The 22,289-nt window shown below is 44.5% G+C and overlaps 3 protein-coding genes across 3 annotated transcripts in view; all 3 read left to right on the forward strand.

Moving 5' to 3' along the window:
• Positions 1-22,289, forward strand: part of LOC309543982 (uncharacterized protein) — a gene marked incomplete at its 3' end in the record, with an annotated part of 38,771 nt that overhangs the window by 7,385 nt on the left and 9,097 nt on the right. The window contains exon 4 of the mRNA XM_082276385.1: positions 15,063-15,186. Coding sequence (XP_082132511.1) covers positions 15,063-15,186 — 124 coding nt within the window. The remainder of the gene's footprint in view (positions 1-15,062; positions 15,187-22,289) is intronic.
• LOC309543983 (uncharacterized protein) lies at positions 56-9,526 on the forward strand (the record flags this gene model as incomplete). Its single annotated transcript, XM_082276386.1, has 4 exons — positions 56-73; positions 164-305; positions 2,603-2,895; positions 9,356-9,526. The coding sequence occupies 4 exons, from the start codon at positions 56-58 to the stop codon at positions 9,524-9,526; spliced, it is 624 nt and encodes a 207-aa protein (XP_082132512.1).
• LOC309543980 (uncharacterized protein) lies at positions 3,217-20,145 on the forward strand (the record flags this gene model as incomplete). The annotated part of the gene is made up of 2 exons (XM_082276383.1): positions 3,217-3,226; positions 19,364-20,145. The coding sequence occupies exon 2, from the start codon at positions 19,411-19,413 to the stop codon at positions 20,143-20,145; it is 735 nt and encodes a 244-aa protein (XP_082132509.1). The 5' UTR covers positions 3,217-3,226; positions 19,364-19,410.

A 22,289-nucleotide genomic window follows, 5' to 3' on the forward strand; every position in this document is an offset into this window, starting at 1 on the left:
GGTGCCGGGAATTCTGGGACATTATCCAGTAACACACAAGGGATGTGTCTAGAACATGGGACTCATGGAGGCAGTGAGTGGATTTTTTTATTTTTTACAATATCTGATATCACAAGATTAACCCTTTTCACAAATTATCTTTTGTATAATTTCCTTGGTTTAGGGTGAAGATCTGATAGCTATAAAAGTTGAGGTTAAAGCAGAAGAAGAAGAGAGGTATGTGAGGGATGATCAGCAGTCTATGGAGGAGGATGGAATAACGGGGACATTTATAGAGGAGGACACTCCTACAGAGATCAGCACAGGTGGGTCATTAACACTAAATACATTCCTCCACCCATACTGCTCACTGATTGGTCCAGAGTAGGGCGGGGACTGGGTGATATCAGCCTGTAATACCCTGGTCACTTTCCTGAGCTGTGTTCCCCGTCCTGTATTCCTGTATTTCTCTCGGATAATCTTCCTTCTCTGTGCTGCAGACACAATTTATGTCTCTAGACTGGATTTATGGAGATTCTGGGGTTCAGCTGGCAGCAAAATGTTCATTTTCACCATAGACGTTACTAGACCTAGGCACCTGAGGTATGTGCATTGGGTCTTCTGCCTCATACTCGGGTCTAGTAAGGTCTCTGCCAAAACAATTCTCCCGGGGTTACTTGCTCTATTATCTGCTGGGTGTGCCGGGTGGAGGGATATGTCTGTATAGTCTCAGACCCAAGTCACTGAGTGCAGTCTCAGGAGATGGGAGGCAGTGGTGTGGGACCTCTGCAACTTGTCTCATGTAAACATTTAGGCTTCCACTGATTATGGGTCTCTTCCCGACAACCCTAGGCTGTGGTTGTCAGGGTCTGCAGGTGGGGGCTTATTGTCACTTGGTGGCTCTACCACCTGACGTCACTAACTGGTGTATGCTGGCCATGTGATGTCAGAAGGGGCGATGTCACTGGATGACAAAGCCATATGACCCCGCCTCTTGCCTTTAAAAGGAATGTCAAAGCAGGCAGATGGCGGGAGGCCTCCCAGGAGGCAAGAACATTTTTCATTTTCGGGTCCAGCGAGCATCATGATTGACGATGGATTTACATCGAGGGAAACTATTTATTTTTTTGATTTTTAATAAAGAATGGGTCAAAAACTGTCTCTTGTGTTTATTACTTTTTTTGACACTATTATGGTGAATGGGTAGTACTATGTACCTGATACCCATTTACATAGGGGGGCCAGGATCTGGAGGCCCCCTTGTTAAAGGGGGCATCCAAATTACGATAAGCCCCCCGCCTGCAGACCCTGACAACCACAGCCCAGGGTTGTTGGAAAGAGGCCCTTGTTTCTATCAACATGGGGACAAAGTGCTTTGTTTGGCTCCCATGGACTTCAGTGGGGTTTTCAGTTTGGGTTAGAACATTTCCCCTGTTCAGGAGTTCTGCTGTGAACTAAACAGGGGTGTTTGGCCCATTCCTAGTCCTGACTCCTACATTATATACTCTGTGTTGTACATTACATGGTTCTGATACTGTACAGATATAACTGTTGTATCTTATACTGTATAATAAGTTGTACATTACATAGGCCTTATTTCTTTTGCTCCTATTTTCTACCAGCTGGACATTTTATATCTGATGATTTGATTGGAGGACAGACTTTTACATGTTAATAATAATGTGATAACATCCTCAAACTTTGGAACCTTAAACAGAAAGTGATAATGAGGGAGGAGTCAAAAACTGAATGATGACTGTCTTCAAGAGGAAGTAAACCCTCCTCTGTAACTTGTACCTATAGGTGATCCTATGATAAGGCTTACCTATATGTACTGTAAATATCTCCTAAACATGTACCGTTTAGGAGATATTTACCCTACATGCAGCCAGTGATGTCACTGGTGCATGCGCTATGAAGGAACGGCCGCTCGTGCCGTTCCTTCAGAGCTCCGTGCCATGACCGTCGGCTCCCGCGCATGTGCGCGGGAGTGATGTCACCGCGGCTCCGGCCAATCAGATGGCTGGATGCCGCGATCCTGGAAGACGAGCGACTGGAAATGTCGTCATACAGGTAAGCAGGCAGCATGGCGGGGGCTCGTTCTGAGGTAAGTATTTCATAATGAGCTAGTATGCGATGCATACTAGCTCATTATGTGTTTGTCTTGCAGGTTGCAAAAAGAAAAAGAAACATTTTGGGGGGTTTACAACCTCTTTAAGGATCAGTCCGGTCTTCATCTTGGTTGTTCTCCCCCCATTCTCACTCTCTGACCTCTGGTGGGGCTCAGCCCCGCTGTTATTCCTGACTACATCATGGACTAAATAAGGAAGTGCGGGACTTCTTGTGTTGGGAAGATGGCAATGAGTGATAGAGGGGGTGGGGACACTCGTCCCCTCATCACTGTCACTCCTATAAAAGACAGTTCTCGTTGTTTCCTCACTCTCTCACTAAGGTCCATGAATAAAGAAATTAACTGGTAGGAGATCAGAGGACCCATTTACTAGTTATATTGAGGGGGAATAGTAAGATCCTCAGAGACAAAGCTGCCTGATGTGGGCGGAGTCCTGGTTTAGGGGAACCAATCTGCTGATGTCTAGTAATACTCTTTTTATCTCTATTTTAGTACATGGACGTGAGATGAGGAAAACCTCAGAGGATTGTCTCACTTTGTCTCCAGAATGTAAAGTAGAAGATGAGGACATCAAACAGTATAGTCCAGGAGAAAACCCGGCTACCTCAAATGTCCATCCGGCACCACACAGTGTCGATGGACCATCGTATTCCTCTTATCCTGAGGAACCTCAGACTGTGAGGGACGGTGCCGGACCATCGTATTCCTCTTATCCTGAGGAACCTCAGACTGTGAGGGACAGTGCCGGACCATCGTATTCCTCTTATCCTGAGGAATCTCAGACTGTGAGGGACGGTGCCGGACCATCGTATTCCTCTTATCCTGAGGAACCTCAGACTCTGAGGGATGATGCCGTCCTTCTAACAGATAAGAGGTTTTCCTGTACCGAGTGCGAGAAGTGTTTTTTAGAAAAATCAGAACTTGTAAAACATAAACAATCTCACACAAAAGAAAAACCATATTCCTGTTCTGAATGCGGGAAATGTTTTTCACAAAAAGCCAATCTTTACACACATCAGAAATCTCACACGGGGGAGAAGCCGTATTCCTGTCCTGAGTGTGGGAAGTGTTTCCATTTTAAATGTGAACTTAATGTCCATAAAAGATCTCACACAGGTGAGAAGCCGTATTCTTGTCCAGAGTGCAGGAAATGTTTTTCATTGAAGTCCAATCTTCACAGACATCAGAGGTTTCACAGAGGAGAGAAGCCATATTCCTGTCCTGAGTGTGGGAAGTGTTTTTCAGAGAAGTCCAGGCTTTACAGTCATCAGATGTTTCACACAGGGGAAAAGCTGAATTCCTGTCCTGAGTGCGGGAAATGTTTTTCACAGAAGTCTGATCTTTACACACATCAGAGATCTCACACGGGGGAGAAGCCCTATTCCTATTACATCACTTGGGGAAGGCACGTGTGCAGGGGGGGCACGTTTGCTCTCGGGGGGCTCTCTTCTCGAAGTAGGGGCGATTTCGCTAAGTGGGACACACTTCTGAATCTGCATAGATCATCTCAATGTGTCATCTGAAAACCTTCTTCTGTCTCTTCACAGGTATGTCCATCTAGGATTGCAACCCAAACTGAATATTCCTGTACCCTGCGTTTTCTATACAGTTTATGTGGTATGTCCATCTAGGATTGCAACCCAAACTGAATATTCCTGTACCCTGAGTTTTCTATACAGTTTATGTGGTATGTCCATCTAGGATTGCAACCCAAACTGAATATTCCTGTACCCTGCGTTTTCTATACAGTTTATGTGGTATGTCCATCTAGGATTGCAACCCAAACTGAATATTCCTGTACCCTGCGTTTTCTATACAGTTTATGTGGTATGTCCATCTAGGATTGCAACCCAAACTGAATATTCCTGTACCCTGCGTTTTCTATACAGTTTATGTGGTATGTCCATCTAGGATTGCAACCCAAACTGAATATTCCTGTACCCTGCGTTTTCTATACAGTTTATGTGGTATGCTTACTTGCTTATCCATCCGTAGCCTATCCCTCCTATGTTTTCTTACCTTAAATTTACAACCATTATAGCCTTTAACCTTTAGGGGTATCTGCCAGTTATCTTTAAATCTTTGTGAAGTGAAACTGCAGTATATGTCCAGCCCTAATTTATCAATTCCTGATTACTAATTGGATAAGCCCCCACCCCAGGTCTAATAGTATAAAATCAGCACATCACTTGGGGAAGGCACGTGTGCAGGGGGGGCACGTTTGCTCTCGGGGGGCTCTCTTCTCGAAGTAGGGGCGATTTCGCTAAGTGGGACACACTTCTGAATCTGCATAGATCATCTCAATGTGTCATCTGAAAACCTTCTTCTGTCTCTTCACAGGTATGTCCATCTAGGATTGCAACCCAAACTGAATATTCCTGTACCCTGCGTTTTCTATACAGTTTATGTGGTATGTCCATCTAGGATTGCAACCCAAACTGAATATTCCTGTACCCTGCGTTTTCTATACAGTTTATGTGGTATGCTTACTTGCTTATCCATCCGTAGCCTATCCCTCCTATGTTTTCTTACCTTAAATTTACAACCATTATAGCCTTTAACCTTTAGGGGTATCTGCCAGTTATCTTTAAATCTTTGTGAAGTGAAACTGCAGTATATGTCCAGCCCTAATTTATCAATTCCTGATTACTAATTGGATAAGCCCCCACCCCAGGTCTAATAGTATAAAATCAGCACATCACTTGGGGAAGGCACGTGTGCAGGGGGGGCACGTTTGCTCTCGGGGGGCTCTCTTCTCGAAGTAGGGGCGATTTCGCTAAGTGGGACACACTTCTGAATCTGCACTTCAGAGAATGCACAAAGTGAGGTAACACAGGAAAGGCTGAGATATACACCACATATACTGCAGGTGATCTCCTCCTTCTTTTTTTTTTTTTTTTTTTTTATAAACCTCTTCAGCTCTATCCTGGTAAAATGCACTCTCTGGCACTTTTTCTGACTGCCCTATCCTCCATCCTTAAATTCTCTCTACTTCCCCCCCTCTTCTCCACCCCACATCTTGTATATATCACCCTCACTTCTGTCCTCACCTTATTACTGCACTCATCATCTCCTGCTATTTCTAAATCCACATGCACACAAATCTTCAAGGACACTGAGGCATGTCCCCTCATATAAATCACACTCTCATATTACTACCCTCACCTTTCTGCTTCTCCTGGCCTCTGGAGACATATCCCCAAACCCTGGGCCTCCATCTACCCATGCTCAATACACCACATACCCTACACCCTCTGGCTGCAGCCGCACTCAGCACAATCTAGTTCCTATCTCTCTTCTTCCCAAGACTGGACTCCCTTTCTCTTGTGCCCTTTGGAACGCCCGCTCCGTCTGTAATAAACTCACCTCTCTTCATGACCTTTTCATCGCTAACTCATTTAATCTACTCGCCATCACCGAAACCTGGCTGCACGAATCCGACACTGCGTCTTCTGCTGCCCTATCCCAAGGTGGTCTTCTATGGACTCACTCCCCTAGACCCAACGGACGCAAGGGAGGGGGTGTCGGGATCCTTCTAGCCCCACATAGCTCCTTTCAGGTACTTCAGCCGCCTCCCTCTCTGTCACTCTCCTCATTTGAGGTACACTGCATTCGTCTTTTCTCCCCTGTCTCTCTAAGGATAGCTGTGATCTACCGCCCCCCTGGACCAGTATCAACCTTTCTTGATGACTTCTCCGCCTGGCTACCCTACTTTCTCTCTTCTGAAATCCCCACAATCATTCTCGGCGACTTCAACATCCCTGTTAATACTAACACTCCTACCACTTCCAAACTTCTCAATCTAACCTCCTCCTTTGACCTGAAGCAATGGATACACGCTTCTACTCACTCTGAAGGCAAAATCCTTGACCTTGTTTTCTCCCACCTATGCACCCCGCACAACCTTTCCAACAATCCTTTCCCTCTCTCTGATCACTACCTTATTAGTTTCACTCTCTCCCTCTACTCCACCTCCTCTCCCTCCAGCTACCGTACAGTTACCCGCAGAAACCTACGCCATCTCAACCCTTCTCTTCTCTACTCTGCTACCGACCACCTCTATGACAATATTGCACCCCTGTCCTGCACCAACCTAGCCACTTCTGTCTACAACACTTCACTCTTAGCCTCCCTGGACACATTGGCCCCCCTCACCACACACCGAATCAGGCCCCGACCCCTTCAACCTTGGCAAACCGATAACACTAGAAGTCTGAAAAAGCATAGCCGTGCTCTTGAGCGCCTATGGCGTAAGACTCGGTCTCAGAAGGATTTCAACCAATATAAATCTGCCCTCCAAAAATACAATTCCAGTCTCCACACTGCCAAACAGACCTATTTTATCACTCTCATTAACAGCCTGTCATCACGCCCCCGGCAACTCTTCGCTACCTTTAACTCTCTACTCCGTCCTCCACTACCCCCTCCCACTGACTCACTTACTGCCCAGGAGATTGCCAACCACTTCAAACAGAAGATTGACACAATTCGTAAGGAAATTGTTGCTGTTCAGATACCTTCCTCCATGCCTTATGCTTCACGCCCACAAGTGCGATCATTACTTCCCTCATTCAACCCCGCCACTACAGCCGAGGTTGCTAAACTACTTGCTAACGTCCACTTAACAACCTGCCCTCTGGATCCTGTTCCCTCGCAAATGCTACGTTCACCTTCTGGCCCTATTCTACACTCTCTAACCCACATCTTCAATCTCTCCCTCTCTTCTGGCATCTTCCCCAACTCTCTAAAACATGCACTAGTCAGCCCCATACTTAAAAAGCCCTCACTGGACCCAACCGATCTGAACAACCTACGCCCTATTTCCTTGCTCCCCTTTTCATCCAAACTCCTCGAACGTCTAGTCTACAACCGACTGTGCGACCACCTTGCCGAGAATAGCCTCCTTGATCCTCTTCAGTCTGGATTTCGGCCTCAACACTCCACTGAAACTGCACTCCTAAAGCTGACAAACGATCTGCTAACAGCCAAAACCAATGGACACTATTCTGTACTCCTACTTCTGGACCTTTCTGCTGCCTTTGATACGGTTGACCATCCCCTCCTCCTCAAAAAACTCCATGCCTTTGGTCTCCATGACTGTACTCTTCACTGGTTATCTTCTTACTTATCCAACCGCACCTTTAGCGTTTCTTACAATTCTACTTCCTCCTCTCCTCTTCCCTTCTCTGTTGGAGTCCCCCAAGGCTCTGTTCTTGGACCCCTCCTATTTTCAATCTACACCTCCTCTCTAGGTCAGTTGATAGCCTCCCACGGCTTCCAATACCACCTCTACGCTGACGATACCCAAATCTACCTATCCACTCCTCAGCTCTCTCCCTCAGTCTCCTCACGCATCACTAATTTACTATCAGATATATCAGTCTGGATGTCTCACCACTTCCTCAAACTAAATCCATCCAAAACCGAACTTATAATTTTTCCTCCACCGCGTGCCCCTTCCCCTGATTTCTCCGTCAATATCAATGGCATTACCATCAGCCCATCCCCACATGCCAAGGTCTTAGGTGTTGTCCTGGACTCTGAAATCTCCTTCAAACCCCACATCCAATCGCTGTCCAAATCTTGCCGCCTCAGCCTCTGCAACATCTCCAAAATACGCCCCTTTCTAACCAAAGACACAACAAAACTCCTAGTTCACTCCCTGGTCATCTCGCGCCTCGACTACTGCAATTCCCTTCTCATTGGCTTACCTCTACACAGGCTATCCCCCCTTCAATCCATCATGAATGCTGCCGCCAGACTCGTCCACCTCACCAATCGCTCAGTGTCCGCCGCTCCTCTCTGTCAAGCCCTCCACTGGCTTCCGCTCACCCAACGAATTAAATTCAAAATACTTACAACATCTTACAAAGCAATCCACAGCCTAGCCCCCAGCTACATCACCAGCCTCGTCTCAAAATACCAACCTAATCGCTCTCTTCGTTCTTCTCAAAACCTCCTGCTCTCTAGCTCACTCATCACCTCCTCCCATGCTCGCCTCCAGGACTTTTCCAGAGCCTCTCCAATCCTATGGAACTCCTTACCCTTATCTGTCCGATTATCCCCCACTCTATTAGCTTTTAGGCGATCTCTGAAAACCCTCCTCTTCAGAGAAGCCTATCCTACCAACCCTTAACAAATGTACCTCCTTTTCTCCATCAACCCATCCCCCACAGTTATTGCCTTTTGTTTCACTTGACCCTCCCTTCTAGATTGTAAGCTCTAACGAGCAGGGCCCTCTAGCTCCTCCTGTTTTGAACTGTATTGTAACTGTATTGTCTTCCTTCACATTGTAATGCGCTGCGCAAACTGTTGGCGCTATATAAATCCTGTATAATAATAATAATAATAATTCCTGTCCTGATTGTGGGAAATGTTTTTCACAGAAGTCTGTTCTTTACAAACATCAGAGATCTCACACAGGTGAGAAGCCCTACTCCTGTCCTGAGTGTGGGAAATGTTTTCCACAGAAGTCCAGTCTTAACAGACATCAGAGATCTCACACGAGAGAGAAGCCATATTCCTGTCCTGAGTGCGGGAAATGTTTTTCAGATAAGTCCAATCTTTACAGACATCAGAGATGTCACGCAGCAGAGAAGCCACATTCCTGTCCTGAGTGAGGGAATTGTTCCTCACTGAAGTCCTGTCTTCCTGTACTCAGTGCCTGAGTGCAGAAAATTACTTCTATATGAATGTTGCTGGACATCACAGCTCTCATGTGTGGAAGAAGCACACCCTGATATACACCTCAGATATACTCCATGGCTGATCTTCATAATGTAAGAAACACTTCATAAGAAGATCAGAGATCACCAAAGACATGGATGAAGTGTTGTCCCGTGTTGGCCTTTGATAGCAGTAGAAAAATAAAAATGGAGTCCTTACCTTTCATTGACTGAGTACATTTTGTGGTGTAAGATTTTACACTTCGAGGTCTGTTTAGTTGAATGAATGTGACCGGCATGCTCCCAGCCATGATGAATATTGGATGTATTTTATTTCATACACTGATTTCCTTGGCTCTATCTAGTGGCCATAATGCGGTATTGCGCTATGAGGGACATTCAAGTCAAACCAGGACTTTTCATTTTACAGGTATAGAAAGGGGTGGTAGCATGGCAGTCCTACATGCAGTAGTAAGTGGTAAGTGTGTCCTATTACTAATGGGGGGCGCACATATGGCGGGCAGTCCAGGGAGCATTATTCAGGATGGCAGATAACAGTGTTAGTGCCTGCGTGGAACAGTGTGTGGTGATGGAGGTTCTTGTGAAGGAAGGTGTAAAACCCGCAGATATCTACAGAAGACTTCAAGCACAGTACAGTGATGAGACGCTCAGCCGCAGGAAGAGATTTGATTGGTGTAAACGTCAGTCAGTGAGGATCCCGGCCGTGGCGGTTCCCAGCCCCCCGCAGTGATTCCTGTGATCATTCAGCACGTGGAAGGCCTGAGCCTAGATAACCGACACATAACCTGACGTGACATTGTACAAGAGACCAATCTTTCTGTGGGAATGGGGAACACATTCATCCTAGGCTGTCCTAGGAGGGTTCAGGCGTCCTGATAAATCTTTACATGACCAAATTTTCCAGGCATTAGTTACCCACTTATCCTCCTGGAAGATTTACCCCCCTTCATGATCAGGCCATTTTTTTGCGATTCGGCACTGCATTACTATAACAGACAATTGTGCGGTCGTGCGACGCTGTACCCAAATAGAAATTGATGTCCTTTTCCCCACAAATAGAGCTTTATTTTGGTGGTATTTGATCACCTCTGCGGTTTTTATTTTTTTTTTGCGCTATAAACAAAAAAAGACAATTTTGAAAAAAAAAAAAAAAAAAGAATATTTTTTACTTTCTTACATAAAACATCCAATAAAAAGAAATGTAAAAAATCAAAATTTCTTCATCAATTTATTACAATTTGTATTCTGCTACATATTTTTGGTAATTAATGTATATTAATTGGTTTGTGTAAAAGTTATATCATCTACAAACTATGGGATATATATTTTTTCTAGTGATGGCGGTGATCAGCGCCATATAGCAGGACTGCGATATTGCAGCGGACTGTCAGACATGGGGGGGGGGGGGGAGTAATTCACTAAGCTGAAAGAATTGCACTGCTCCAGTTCTATTTTTTCTCGCCGCGTTAAATTAGTTAAAATAATGCCCAGGCGAATTTGTAATCGTTAAATTCAATAGTGAATTCCGATTAGAGCGGCATTAGATGGCCCTGATAGGATATTCTCTATCCTTGACTTTCACAATCCTCTATGTCAAACTCCACTTCAACCTTCCTGTCATATCTAGCTAAAATACACTGGATCTTCCACAAACTTACATTTGCACATATACACATCACCCTAGCACACACATTTCATGTGAGAATCCCATTGAATGTACTTACAGTGTGCCTGAAGGGAGCCTGCCTCCTCTCCTCCATGGGCCTCCTTCTCCTCCCCACGGGGTGACCACATGGCAGATACTAGAAACATAAAGAAAAAATACAATCATTTAAGAACAGCAATTTGGAAAAGGGACACAGAAAGTAGGCCAACCCATTGAAAGTAGTTACAGTGGGCTGGGGGGGGGGGGGGGCAGCCTCCCCTCTTCCCCTGTCCTTCCCAACTTTATAGATGTCTGCTGCTACATCAACCAAAACCAAGAAAAACAAACATTGCAGCCCTTCCAGTTTAAACAGGGACCCAGAGAAGACACAAACACATGGAGGGTACTTACATTAAGCTTGAGGGAAGGTGTCCTCCTCGCCCCCTCTCTTCAGCTATCTCCTCCTCCCTCTCCTCCTCCCCCGCCTCCTCCATCTCCTCCTCCTTTCTCACCCTCCTCCTCCTCACCCATCGCTGAAACTACATAAACCACAAAAGAGAAAACATACAATAAAAAATGCAGCCCTCCAACTTAGAACAAAGACACAGAACACATTCACAGTCAAAGTACTTACAGTGGGTCTGAGGTAGATGAGCCTCCTGCTGCTCCTCCTCATCATCGCTGGTCTCTACAGATAAAAACAGCACAAGTTACACACAATTTTAGGACACAAATATCCAGCTACTTCTCCACATGGTAGCAATATACTCAATGCCCCTACAATTTTTAAGACAAAGCTAGGAATGCATTAGGGAATGTCCATTGGACATTTACTTAGGGCAGGCGGTACATACAGGAGCAATGCCATCAATGAGATTCATTGGGCATTTTTATAAACAGGAGGTCACTGTCCATCCACTATGGTGCGCCTCTTTATGTCACTCCAAGAGCGCTGAAGGTCCTGCACTGATGTGCAGTGGTGGAATCTCTGCCACAGCTTCAAATGCAGGTGCCGCATAATGGTCGGCTTGGTAAAGTTTTTTATGGAGGAGTCATACCGAAGGGAGGAGGAGGATCTGTGGAAACAAAAAGTTATGTTTTACTAACGTTCCAAAAAATTGTGTTAGCAAAACTCAAAACATACATAAAAAAAAACAATAGAGATTTGGGACCAATGATTACTGTTTCTGGTGATTAGGGATGAGCTTCAAGTTTGAGTAGAAGGTAAGTTCAACTCAAACATCGGCCGTTTGATCGTTCGTCGAATGTCGAACAAATATGCTTCTTCGCAGGAAATTCAAGCGCCCATAATGCACTGCATGCGCATGGTGCATTATGTGATTGGCCAAAGCATGCACCCTTAGTAAATGTAAATAAAATCCGCGCTAAACCACAATAAAACAGTGTAAAAAATGGCAATGGCAGCATACATTCAGTGCTTCCACATAACACAAATATAGGTATAAAATAAAATTAATGTAGCGCCAAAGTAATACTGCAAATAAATCAATAAATAACAAAAGATGGTGACTATGCACAGTGAGATAAAAGTGAAAGTGTTACCATATGTTTAAACCATATAATAATGTGATTCTGTTTCCATAATCACTATCAGAAAGTGTCACAGTGGATATAAAGTGCTAGTGCTATCAAAAATCTTGTGACAGTGATAAAATAACCATATAAATATTCCAAAATTATATCAAATGGTGGCCAATAAATAAATATATTGAAATGCATAAAGTGCCAAGTTCATAAAAAATCAAAGGTATCTTCAGTGATGTGCAAAATTGCAATAAAGGTGCTGGTGCTCCAATCTTATACGTGTAGCCCTGCCCTCTGGGGAGTGCTGTAGTTGCAGTGAGTGCCCTACTGCAGAGGTAGTCCGCTGAGTGACTCCAATCCACTGTCTAGCTGTTGCCTAGCTTTTTTTTCTAGCAGTTTTGCACTGACTGCTGTAGTTGCAGTGAGTACCCTACTGCAGAGGTAGTCCACTGAGTGACTCCAATCAATCCACTGTCCAGCTGTTGCCTAGCTTTTTTCTAGCAGTTTTGCACTGACTGCAGTAGTTGCATTGAGTGCCATAATGCAGACAGAGGTAGTCCTCCTCCACTGACTCCAGCCCAGTCCAATCCACTGTGACATGTGTAGCTGTTGTCTTGCTCTTTTGCTAGCAGTTTTGCACTGACTGCACTGCATTAGTTGCAGTCAGTGCCTTACTGCAGAGGTGGTCTTCCACTGACTCCAGTCCATCCAATCCACTGTGAATGTGTATTTTTTGTGTAGCTGTTGTTGCCTAGCTTTTTTTCGAACAGTTTTGCACTGACTGCACTGCAGTAACATATTGCAGTGAGTGAGTCCACTACTGCAGCACTTTATTATGCATAATGCACAATCAGATGTTGTGAAATGCAAAGCAAATGTCCCTGCAACTGAAGATTTCCAATCAGTTTTTATGCAGTTATGTGAAGAACAAGCACTTTATGTTAAAAATGTAAATAAATAAAGATTCACATGTTTATTAAGAGATTTGTGTCGAATTTCGTGTTTTTTGGGCAAAATTTTACATGTTTGAAAATATCGGCCGATACCCATATGCGATCGGCAAAATATCAGTATCGGCAACGAAAAACCGATATCGGTCGAGCACTAATACATACACACAGCACAAGCCTGTGTTCACACTGCAAGACGTTTCTCAGGGCTGCAGTTCCTCTGAGCTCCACAAGGTGGTAATATCGCTTCTACCCAGACAGGAAGTCTCTATGGAATACAGACAGGAAGTGATGTCAGGTACAGACAGGAAGTTCCGGGTGAGTGGGGAGGAAGTAGAGAGGAGACATTGCTGGAAGTTGCAGCAGATGAGGTAATAAGATCTTATTTTCTATTTACACCCAGTAACCCCCCGTCATGTCCGTCCTCTACCTCCATAGTCACTGTGACCTCTTTTATCCCCAGCAGATGATGATACACACATATATAGTGTGGAAACCTATATTAACCCCTTCAGGGTCAAATCATTTCCCCACTTTTGGGGGCCGAACCATTCTCTTCATTTTGGAGATAAATTCTAGTAATATGTTCCTCTAAACAAACAGCACTGACAATAAATAGACAAGACAATGACCATCCTGGCTAGAGATGGGCTCGGACGCATTCAAGTTCACACATTCCCGATCCCACCAGGAAGCCAACATTGCGCTCTGCTAATGACAGACAGTGAGACATTTCCCAATCAGCAGCTGCACAGATCAGTAAATGTCTCACTGCCTGTGATTAGTGGACTGCAGTGTCGGCTTCCTGGCAGGATCGGGGATGTGCGAACTCGCCCGAGTAAATCTCTAATCCTGACCATACATGGCCTACAAAGGGCAATTATTACACAACACAGGCAGCCAATGGGCAATCATTACAATATGCAGCCAACACAATGAACGAGTGCAGGGGTCAGAGGTATGGAGCATAGAGCCCCTTACGTGGCTGGTCAGGAGGAAAAAAAACATTCCCCAGCCAGCCATGAAGGATATGTACCATTATTGGTGTCAGAGGGAGGAAAATACTGAGGGAAGTATAGGAGCTGAGGGGATGTGAGGGTTTAGTGCAGCTGGAAGACTTTAGGGGCCTCTGAAGGACTCTGAGAACCTTGAGGGGGTAGTCAGGCTTCTGGACTCTGAGGGAATAGGGGGCTGGAGGGCTCAGGGGACTCTGAGGGACAGAGGGGGGGTCTATGTTTGTCCTCCCACCCCACCTGCACTTATTTTTCAGCCCTTACAGAACTGGCAATCTTAACCATCTTATTGTCCCACTGGTCATGTGATTTGTTCTGGAATATTATGTAAGATGAAGAAGGGAATTCCTTCATTCGTTGGTGAGCACTTGTTCTTAGAGGAGATCTGTTTTAGCTGCAAACCAGCTCAGAAACCAAACAAACCCAACAGAGAAAAGGGAAATTCTGATCTGGCAGGCTCCAAGAGGGTCCAAGGTCCTCCAAGATGTAACAAATCCAAAACAGTCCAGATTAAATGTATTCTCATGGGGAGATTAGTTCTTAAATGTACAACAACTCTCCTATTACCACCCTCAAATCCCCATCCTATTATTGTGACCAATACCATCCAAATAATTCTTACTTTCATTTCCCAAATTATCCGTCTACAAGGAGACCTCTATAGATCAAATGATGGCACCAATGAGGATGGAGGAGGACCGGAGTCACATGACTGAGAAGATACTAAACCTCACCCTGGAGATCATCTACCTGCTGACCAGAGAGGTGAGGAGGATTCTGGGAGGTCACATGACATCACTCTTATCTCTATTAATAAAACACAGACCTGACCGGAGAGGTGAGGAGGATTCTGAGATTCTAACATCATATTCCTATTGGTTCCTCAATACAGAGATTTCCTCTTCTGAAGTCAGGTGATCATATGACCATCACAGTGCCTCCATGTGACTTCCTAAAACCTGAGAGACATAACATGCAGAAGATTCTAGAAGTCACCAAGAAGATGATGGAGCTGCTGACAGGAGAGGTGAGCGGTGCTGGGAATTCTGGGACATTATCCAGTAACAGACAAGGGATGTGTCTGGATGGTGACTGTATCATTGTGTGTGTCAGGTTCCTATAAGGTGTCAGGATGTCACTGTCTATTTCTCCATGGAGGAGTGGGAGTATTTAGAAGGACACAAGGATCTCTACAGGGACGTCATGATGGAGAATCAGCCGCCCTTCACATCACCGGGTAAGAGGAGACTTTATTGTAAAGGAGAGAGCAGTACGGAGGATCCACCTAGATCCCCCATCATCTGATAAACACATAGAAACAATGTATTCAGTCAGTGTGTGTGTTTCCTACAGATGGATCCAGTAATGGGAACCCACCAGGAGGAAACCTGAAAGATTCTAAAGTTGAAGTTAAAGAAGAGATAAAAGAGGAGGATGATGAGGATGGGGTGATGGAGGAGTCAGAGATTCTAAAAGAACACAAAGATCTGTACCAGGACACCATGGAGGAGTCATCCAGCTACAGAAACCCACCAGAGAGATGTCCCCGTCCTCTGTATTCCCAGGATTCCACACAGGAAGGTCACACCATACCTCACCATCATCAGGTAGATGAGGAACAATCACTGATAGTTATGATTTATATACAGTATATTTGTTACAAACATTATTTTATTATATATTCAGAGTGGAAACCTCGGGGATGATAATATTGATGTTAAAGAAGAATATAAAGAGGAGGATGAGGAGTATGGAGTGATGGAGGAGTTTTCAGAAGGACACAAGGATATGATGGAGCCACCTAATACCAGGAACCCACCAGAGAGATGTCCCCGTCCTCTGTATTCCCGGGATTCCACACAGGAAGGTCACACCATCCCTCACTGTTACAAGGTTGGTGAGACAGAGATTATAAAACACAGACTCATGGAGACAATGTGTGGATTTTTATGTGATGTCACAATAATAAATCTTATATTTTACAGATGATATTCTTTCATTTTCTTGGTTTAGAGTGGAGATCCAATCGATATAGAATTTGAGGTTAAAGCAGAAGAAGAAGAGAGGTATGTGAGAGATGATCAGCAGTCTATGGAGGAGGATGGAATAACGGGGACATTTATAGAGGAGGACACTCCTACAGAGATCAGCACAGGTGGGTCATTAACACTAAATACCTTCCTCCACCCATACTGCTCACTGATTGGTCCAGAGTAGGGCGGGGACTGGGTGATATTAGCCTGTAATACCCTGGTCACTTTCCTGAGCTGTGTTCCCCGTCCTGTATTCCTGTATTTCTCTCGGATAATCTTCCTTCTCTGTGCTGCAGACACAATTTATGTCTCTAGACTGGATTTATGGAGATTCTGGGGTTCAGCTGGCAGCAAAATGTTCATTTTCACCATAGGAGTTACCAGACCTAGGCACCTGGGGTATGTTCTTCAGGTCTTCTGCCCCATACCTGGGACTACCAAGATCTCTGATAGAACAATTCTCCCGGGGGTTACTTGCTCTGTTATCTGCTGGCTGTGCCGGGTGGAGGGATATGTCTGTATAGTCTCACACCCAAGTCACTGAGTGCAGTCTCAGGAGATGGGAGGCAGCGGTGTGGGACCTCTGCAACTTGTCTCATGTGAACATTTAGAGTGGATGTAAACCCTCCATATACCCAGTGAAGTGATTGGCCTCAGGTGATACACAGAGAATAAACAAATCCTCCTACATAAGTTCAAACTTTATAATCAGTTACAGCAAACTGTTTTTTCCCTTTTAGGATAAAGGTTTTACAAGAATAAATAAAAGCTGATTATTGTAAGCACCCCTGTCAGTGGTAAATGGTCTTCCCCATCCCAGTAACTGATACATTCTGCTTTAGAGTTGGAGCTTTTATAGAACAGATTTACTGGCCAGATCACCAGATGAACATATAAGAAATCCTAAAAAGGAAAACTAACATCAGATCTAAGAATCCATAAGCTGCAATATAATAAATATTTTCATTGGGTTTAATGTCTTACATTAAGAATATTTATATTTCTGTCAGCCAATCCAGTAGGAGGTTTATGTCACTGGTGCATGCTGGGGGAGGAAATAAATATTTGGGACAGGCCATGTGCTCACTCTCTTCCCCTGGGATGAGATGTAGGGAGGGGCTGCTGGATGGAGCTCTGCTGTTAGGTCCATTAGCCTGTTTTGGAGCCTAACATGTGCTGAAGTGGTTGTGAAGCTGTCCTGCCTGGTCTGGAGGAAGCTGTGCCAAGGAGGAGACCCAGGGGAGGCCCCTTGCTGGAAGGAGTCATGAAGAAGGCCGGTCTCTAAGGAGGGCCTGGTGACTCACTTGGAGGACGCACTGCAATTTGGGAATGTGCTTACAGTGTTACTCAGTCGGCTTATATCAGTGATGGTGAACCTTGGCACCCAGATGTTTTGGAACTACATTTCCCATGATGCTCAACTACACTGCAGAGTACATGAGCATCATGGGAAATGTAGTTCCAAAACATCTGGGGTGCCAAGGTTCACCATCACTGGCTTATAGGGTCTGACACTGTGAGAGTAGACATTGATCTGCAGAGTCTGTAAGTGATCTGCCAAGGTATCTGAGACCCCCATCCCCCCCAACCCCTCACCTCCAACCCCTCACCTCCTGAACCACTCTGCAATAGGACTATAAAAAGAGAAAAGTGACTGGCACCCAATATCCCTTCTTGGTCCCGGTATTTATGCCATGGATTCAGCCCTGGGTGAAATGCTAGCCATCCTCTGGCTTTTGGAGGAGTTATCCTGCCTTTTGGATGTGAGAGGGATTCTACATTCATATTACACATTACATACTCCTGACCCCTGCACTATATACTCTGTTGTGCATTACATACTCCTGACTTCTGCACTATATACTCTATGTTGTACATTACATAATCCTGACCCCTGCACTATATACTCTATGTTGTACATTACGTACTCCTGACCCCTGCACTATATACTCTATGTTGTACATTACATACTACTGCATTATATACTCCTGACCCCTGTATACATTACACACTCCTGACCCCTGCACTATATCCTCTATGTTGTACATTACATACACCTGACCCTGCACTATATACTCTATGTTGTACATTACATAGTCCTGACCCCTGCACTATATACTCTATGTTGTACATTACATACTCCTGTCCCCTGCACTATACACTCTATGTTGTACATGACATCATTCTGATACTATATAGTCCTATCTGTTGTATCTTCTATAATATTTTGTACATTACATACTCCTGACTTCTGCTCTCTCCCCTCTACTCATTGCTATAATATGGATTCTCTTTTGTTATGCCCATTTCCTACCAGCCGGACATTTTATATCGGTAGATAGTGAGTAGATGTCTCGCACATCAAGGCGTGGCCTGGCTTAGGTCCAGACTGAGACTGCCATTTACTATCATACAGCAGGTCTTGACTTGATGAGTGGCTCCTGGGACACCTAGTCACCCTCTACCATTTACTAGTTACCTTGAGGGGGGAATTGTAAGATCCTCAGAGACAAAGCTGCCTGATGTGGGCGGAGTCCTGGTTTAGGGGAACCAATCTGCTGATGTCTAGTAATAATCTTGGTATTTCTATTTTAGTAGATGGACGGGAGATGAGGAAAACCTCAGAGGATTGTCTCACTTTGTCTCCAGACTGTAAATTAGAAGATGAGGACATCACACAGTATAGTCCAGGAGAAAACCCGGCTACCTCAAATGTCCATCCGGCACCACACAGTGTAGATGGACCATCGTATTCCTCTTATCCTGAGGAACCTCAGACTGTGAGGGACGGTGCCGGACCATCGTATTCCTCTTATCCTGAGGAACCCCAGACTGTGAGGGACGGTGCCGGGCCATCGTATTCCTCTTATCCTGAGGAACCCCAGACTGTGAGGGATGGTGCCGGGCCATCGTATTCCTCTTATGCTGAGGAACCCCAGACTGTGAGGGATGGTGCCGGACCATCGTATTCCTCTTATCCTGAGGAACCCCAGACTGTGAGGGACGGTGCCGGAGCATCGTATTCCTCCTATCCTGAGGAACCTCAGACTGTGAGGGACGGTGCCGGAGCATCGTATTCCTCCTATCCTGAGGAACCTCAGACTGTGAGGGACGGTGCTGTCCTTCCAACAGATAAGAGGTTTTCCTGTACTGAGTGCAGGAAGTGTTTTTCAAAAAAATCAGAACTTGCAAGACATCAAAGATCTCACACGAGGAAGAAGCCATATTCCTGTCCTGAGTGCGGGAAATGTTTTCCAGGCAAGTCAAATCTTAACACACATCAGAGATCTCACACGGGGGAGAAGCCGCATTCCTGTCCTGAGTGCAGGAAATGTTTCTCACTAAAGTCTAATCTTTACAGACATCAGAGATTTCACACAGGGGAGAAGTCACATTCCTGTCCTGAGTGCGGGAAATGTTTTTCACAGATGTCCCATCTTTACACACATCAGAGATCTCACACGGGGGAAAAGCCGTATTCTTGTCCTGAGTGCGGGAAATGTTTTTCACGGAAGTCCACTCTTTACACACATCAGAGATCTCACACGGGGGAGAAGCCATATTCTTGTTCTGAGTGCAGGAAATGTTTTTCACAGAAGTCCACTCTTTACACACATCAGAGATCTCACACGGGGGAGAAGCTGTATTCTTGTCCTGAGTGCGGGAAATGTTTTTCAAGGAAGTCCAATCTTTACACACATCAGAGATCTCACACGGGGGAGAAGCTGTATTCTTGTCCTGAGTGCGGGAAATGTTTTTCACAGAAGTCCACTCTTTACACACATCAGAGATCTCACACGGGGGAGAAGCTGTATTCTTGTCTTGAGTGCGGGAAATGTTTTTCAAGGAAGTCCAATCTTTACACACATCAGAGATCTCACACGGGGGAGAAGCTGTATTCTTGTCCTGAGCGCGGGAAATGTTTTTCACAGAAGTCCACTCTTTACACACATCAGAGATCTCACACGGGGGAAAAGCCGTATTCCTGTCCTGAGTGCAGAAAATGTTTTTCACAGAAGTCCGATCTACACAGACATCAGAGATCTCACACGGGGGAAAAGCCGTATTCTTGTCCTGAGTGTGGGAAATCTTTTTCAAAGAAGTCCACTCTTTACACACATCAGACATCTCACACGGGGGGAGAAGCTGTATTCCTGTCCTGAGTACGGGAAATGTTTTTCAGACAAGTCAAGTTTTAACACACATCAGAGATCTCACACAGGAAAGAAGTGACTTTCCTGTCCTAAATAAGGGAATTGTTCCTCACTGAAGTTCTGTCTTCCTGTACATCAGAGATCCCACACAACCCTCGAGGTGTATTAGTGCCTTGAGTGTGGGAAATGTCTTCTATATGAATGTTGCTGGACATGTGGGGAAGAAGCACACCCTGATATACACCTCAGATATACTCCATGGCTGATCTTCATCATGTAAGAAACAGTTGATAAGAAGATGAGAGATGACCAGAGACATGGATGAAGTGTTGTCCCGTGTTGGCTTTTCATTGGCTGAGTAAATTTTGGGGTGTAGAGTGGTAAGTAGAGCAGTGAAATGAAGGAATCACCTTCAGAATGTCTTGCTTGTCTGTGTGACGGTTACTGATAATGATATAGCGGGTTACAGAGCTAGAAGCTGTGAGATCCCATATATATTTATCAGTAAACTTTACACAGACAAGACAGAGATTCTGAAGTTGATGTCCTTCATTTCAAGGCTCTACTTACCAGTGGTGACCCCGAAGCGTGTCTCTCTGTCTTCAGTCCATCCTTCTCCCATCCCCCAACATTAGGGAAGGAGAACTCGGAGATAAACTAGGTGAGAACTTCTTTCCTTTGCTCCTGTGTGGGTTTGGGTGGCTTGGCGGAGTGCGGCACGAGAGGTAACACCGCTTGTCTTTATATTTCTACATATCTTGTCTGGGTGGAGGTTATTGGTTGGAAAATTTTTATACTGTTTGATTTTCTGTAAATAATTTCTGTTTTCCCTTTGAAGGGAGATATTATGTGTGGTTTGATGAAGTGATTGGCTCAATAGTTACCACTTCACTTACATGTTTAGTTTTTATAAAATAGATGAACAAATATGACAAATGTTGGTCTTATTTTATTTCATTCAGTGATTTCCTCTGATCATTGGGTCCATCTAGTGGCCATAATGTGGTATTAAACTAATTTTCCTGATTGAGGTATTTTGGAACTAATACCTCATTATGGCCACTAGTTGGAGCTGACGATTATAGAAAATCACTGTGTTTATTAGAATACGGCCAGAATTTGTCATGGCTGGACACATGCTTGTTATACTCACCCAACATATTCTTTGCATAGACCCCTTAGTTTCCTATGTCAGGGAGGGGGGGTCATACAAATCCCTGAGATCATACCCATGTATTTATGAGTACAGTACACATTGAAGGACATAAAAACCAGACAGAGTTGTTTTTTAATTCTTTTTGCACCCATGGTAAAATGCAGATTTTGGGCCTGAAGATTAGATAAAACCCCCAAACATATATTTTCAGAAAGCAGAGGCCCTGGAGAATAAAATGGTGGTAAATGTTAAGGTGTTCCTTGTACACAAATGTCACCATCATATCCGGGTTTATTTTCTCCTTTCCCCCATTTTCTATGGTGTGATCTTTTCTACAATACTTTGTTATAATAATGTAACACGTTGTGTATTGTATTGTACACAAATTATTACTGACTCCGCCTCCACATTCCAGACAATTCATTTTCCTGACCAATTGGATTTCTTCCTTTACCATTTTATTCATTTTTTTTTTTTTTGCACTCTTGTTAAAATTAAAGTTAGAATAAAAAATATATTGAAAGAAAAAAATTGTGTGTGTTGTGCAATGATAATAAGCTTGGGTATCCAGAAACGGCTGGTAGGTGACACTTCCATATACAGCCCAAGGAAGTGACAAGGAGCCCCTAGGAACCTTTGGAGGAACCCTGGCTGAGAGAGGCTGGACTTGGCAGTCATATATTATTATTATACAGGATTTATAAAGTGCCAACAGTTTGAGCAGGCTCTACAATGTTAGGGCAAACAGTACAATTACAATAAAATTTAATACAGGAGGAATCGGAGGGTCCTGCTCTTTAGAGCTTACAATCTAGGAGGGAGGGTCAAGTGATACAAAAGGTAATAACTGTGGGGGATGGGCGGATGGAGAAAATAAAAGTGCAGTTGTTAGGTGGGGGCAGAATAGGCTTCTCTGAAGAGATGAGTTTTCAAGCAACGCCTAAAGGTGGATAGAGTAGGAGATAGACAGATTGGAGTAGAGAGTTCCACAGGATAG

The sequence above is a fragment of the Pelophylax lessonae genome, assembly GCF_965119305.1.
Source record: "Pelophylax lessonae genome assembly, contig: HAP1_SCAFFOLD_570, whole genome shotgun sequence".
NCBI lineage: Eukaryota > Metazoa > Chordata > Amphibia > Anura > Ranidae > Pelophylax > Pelophylax lessonae.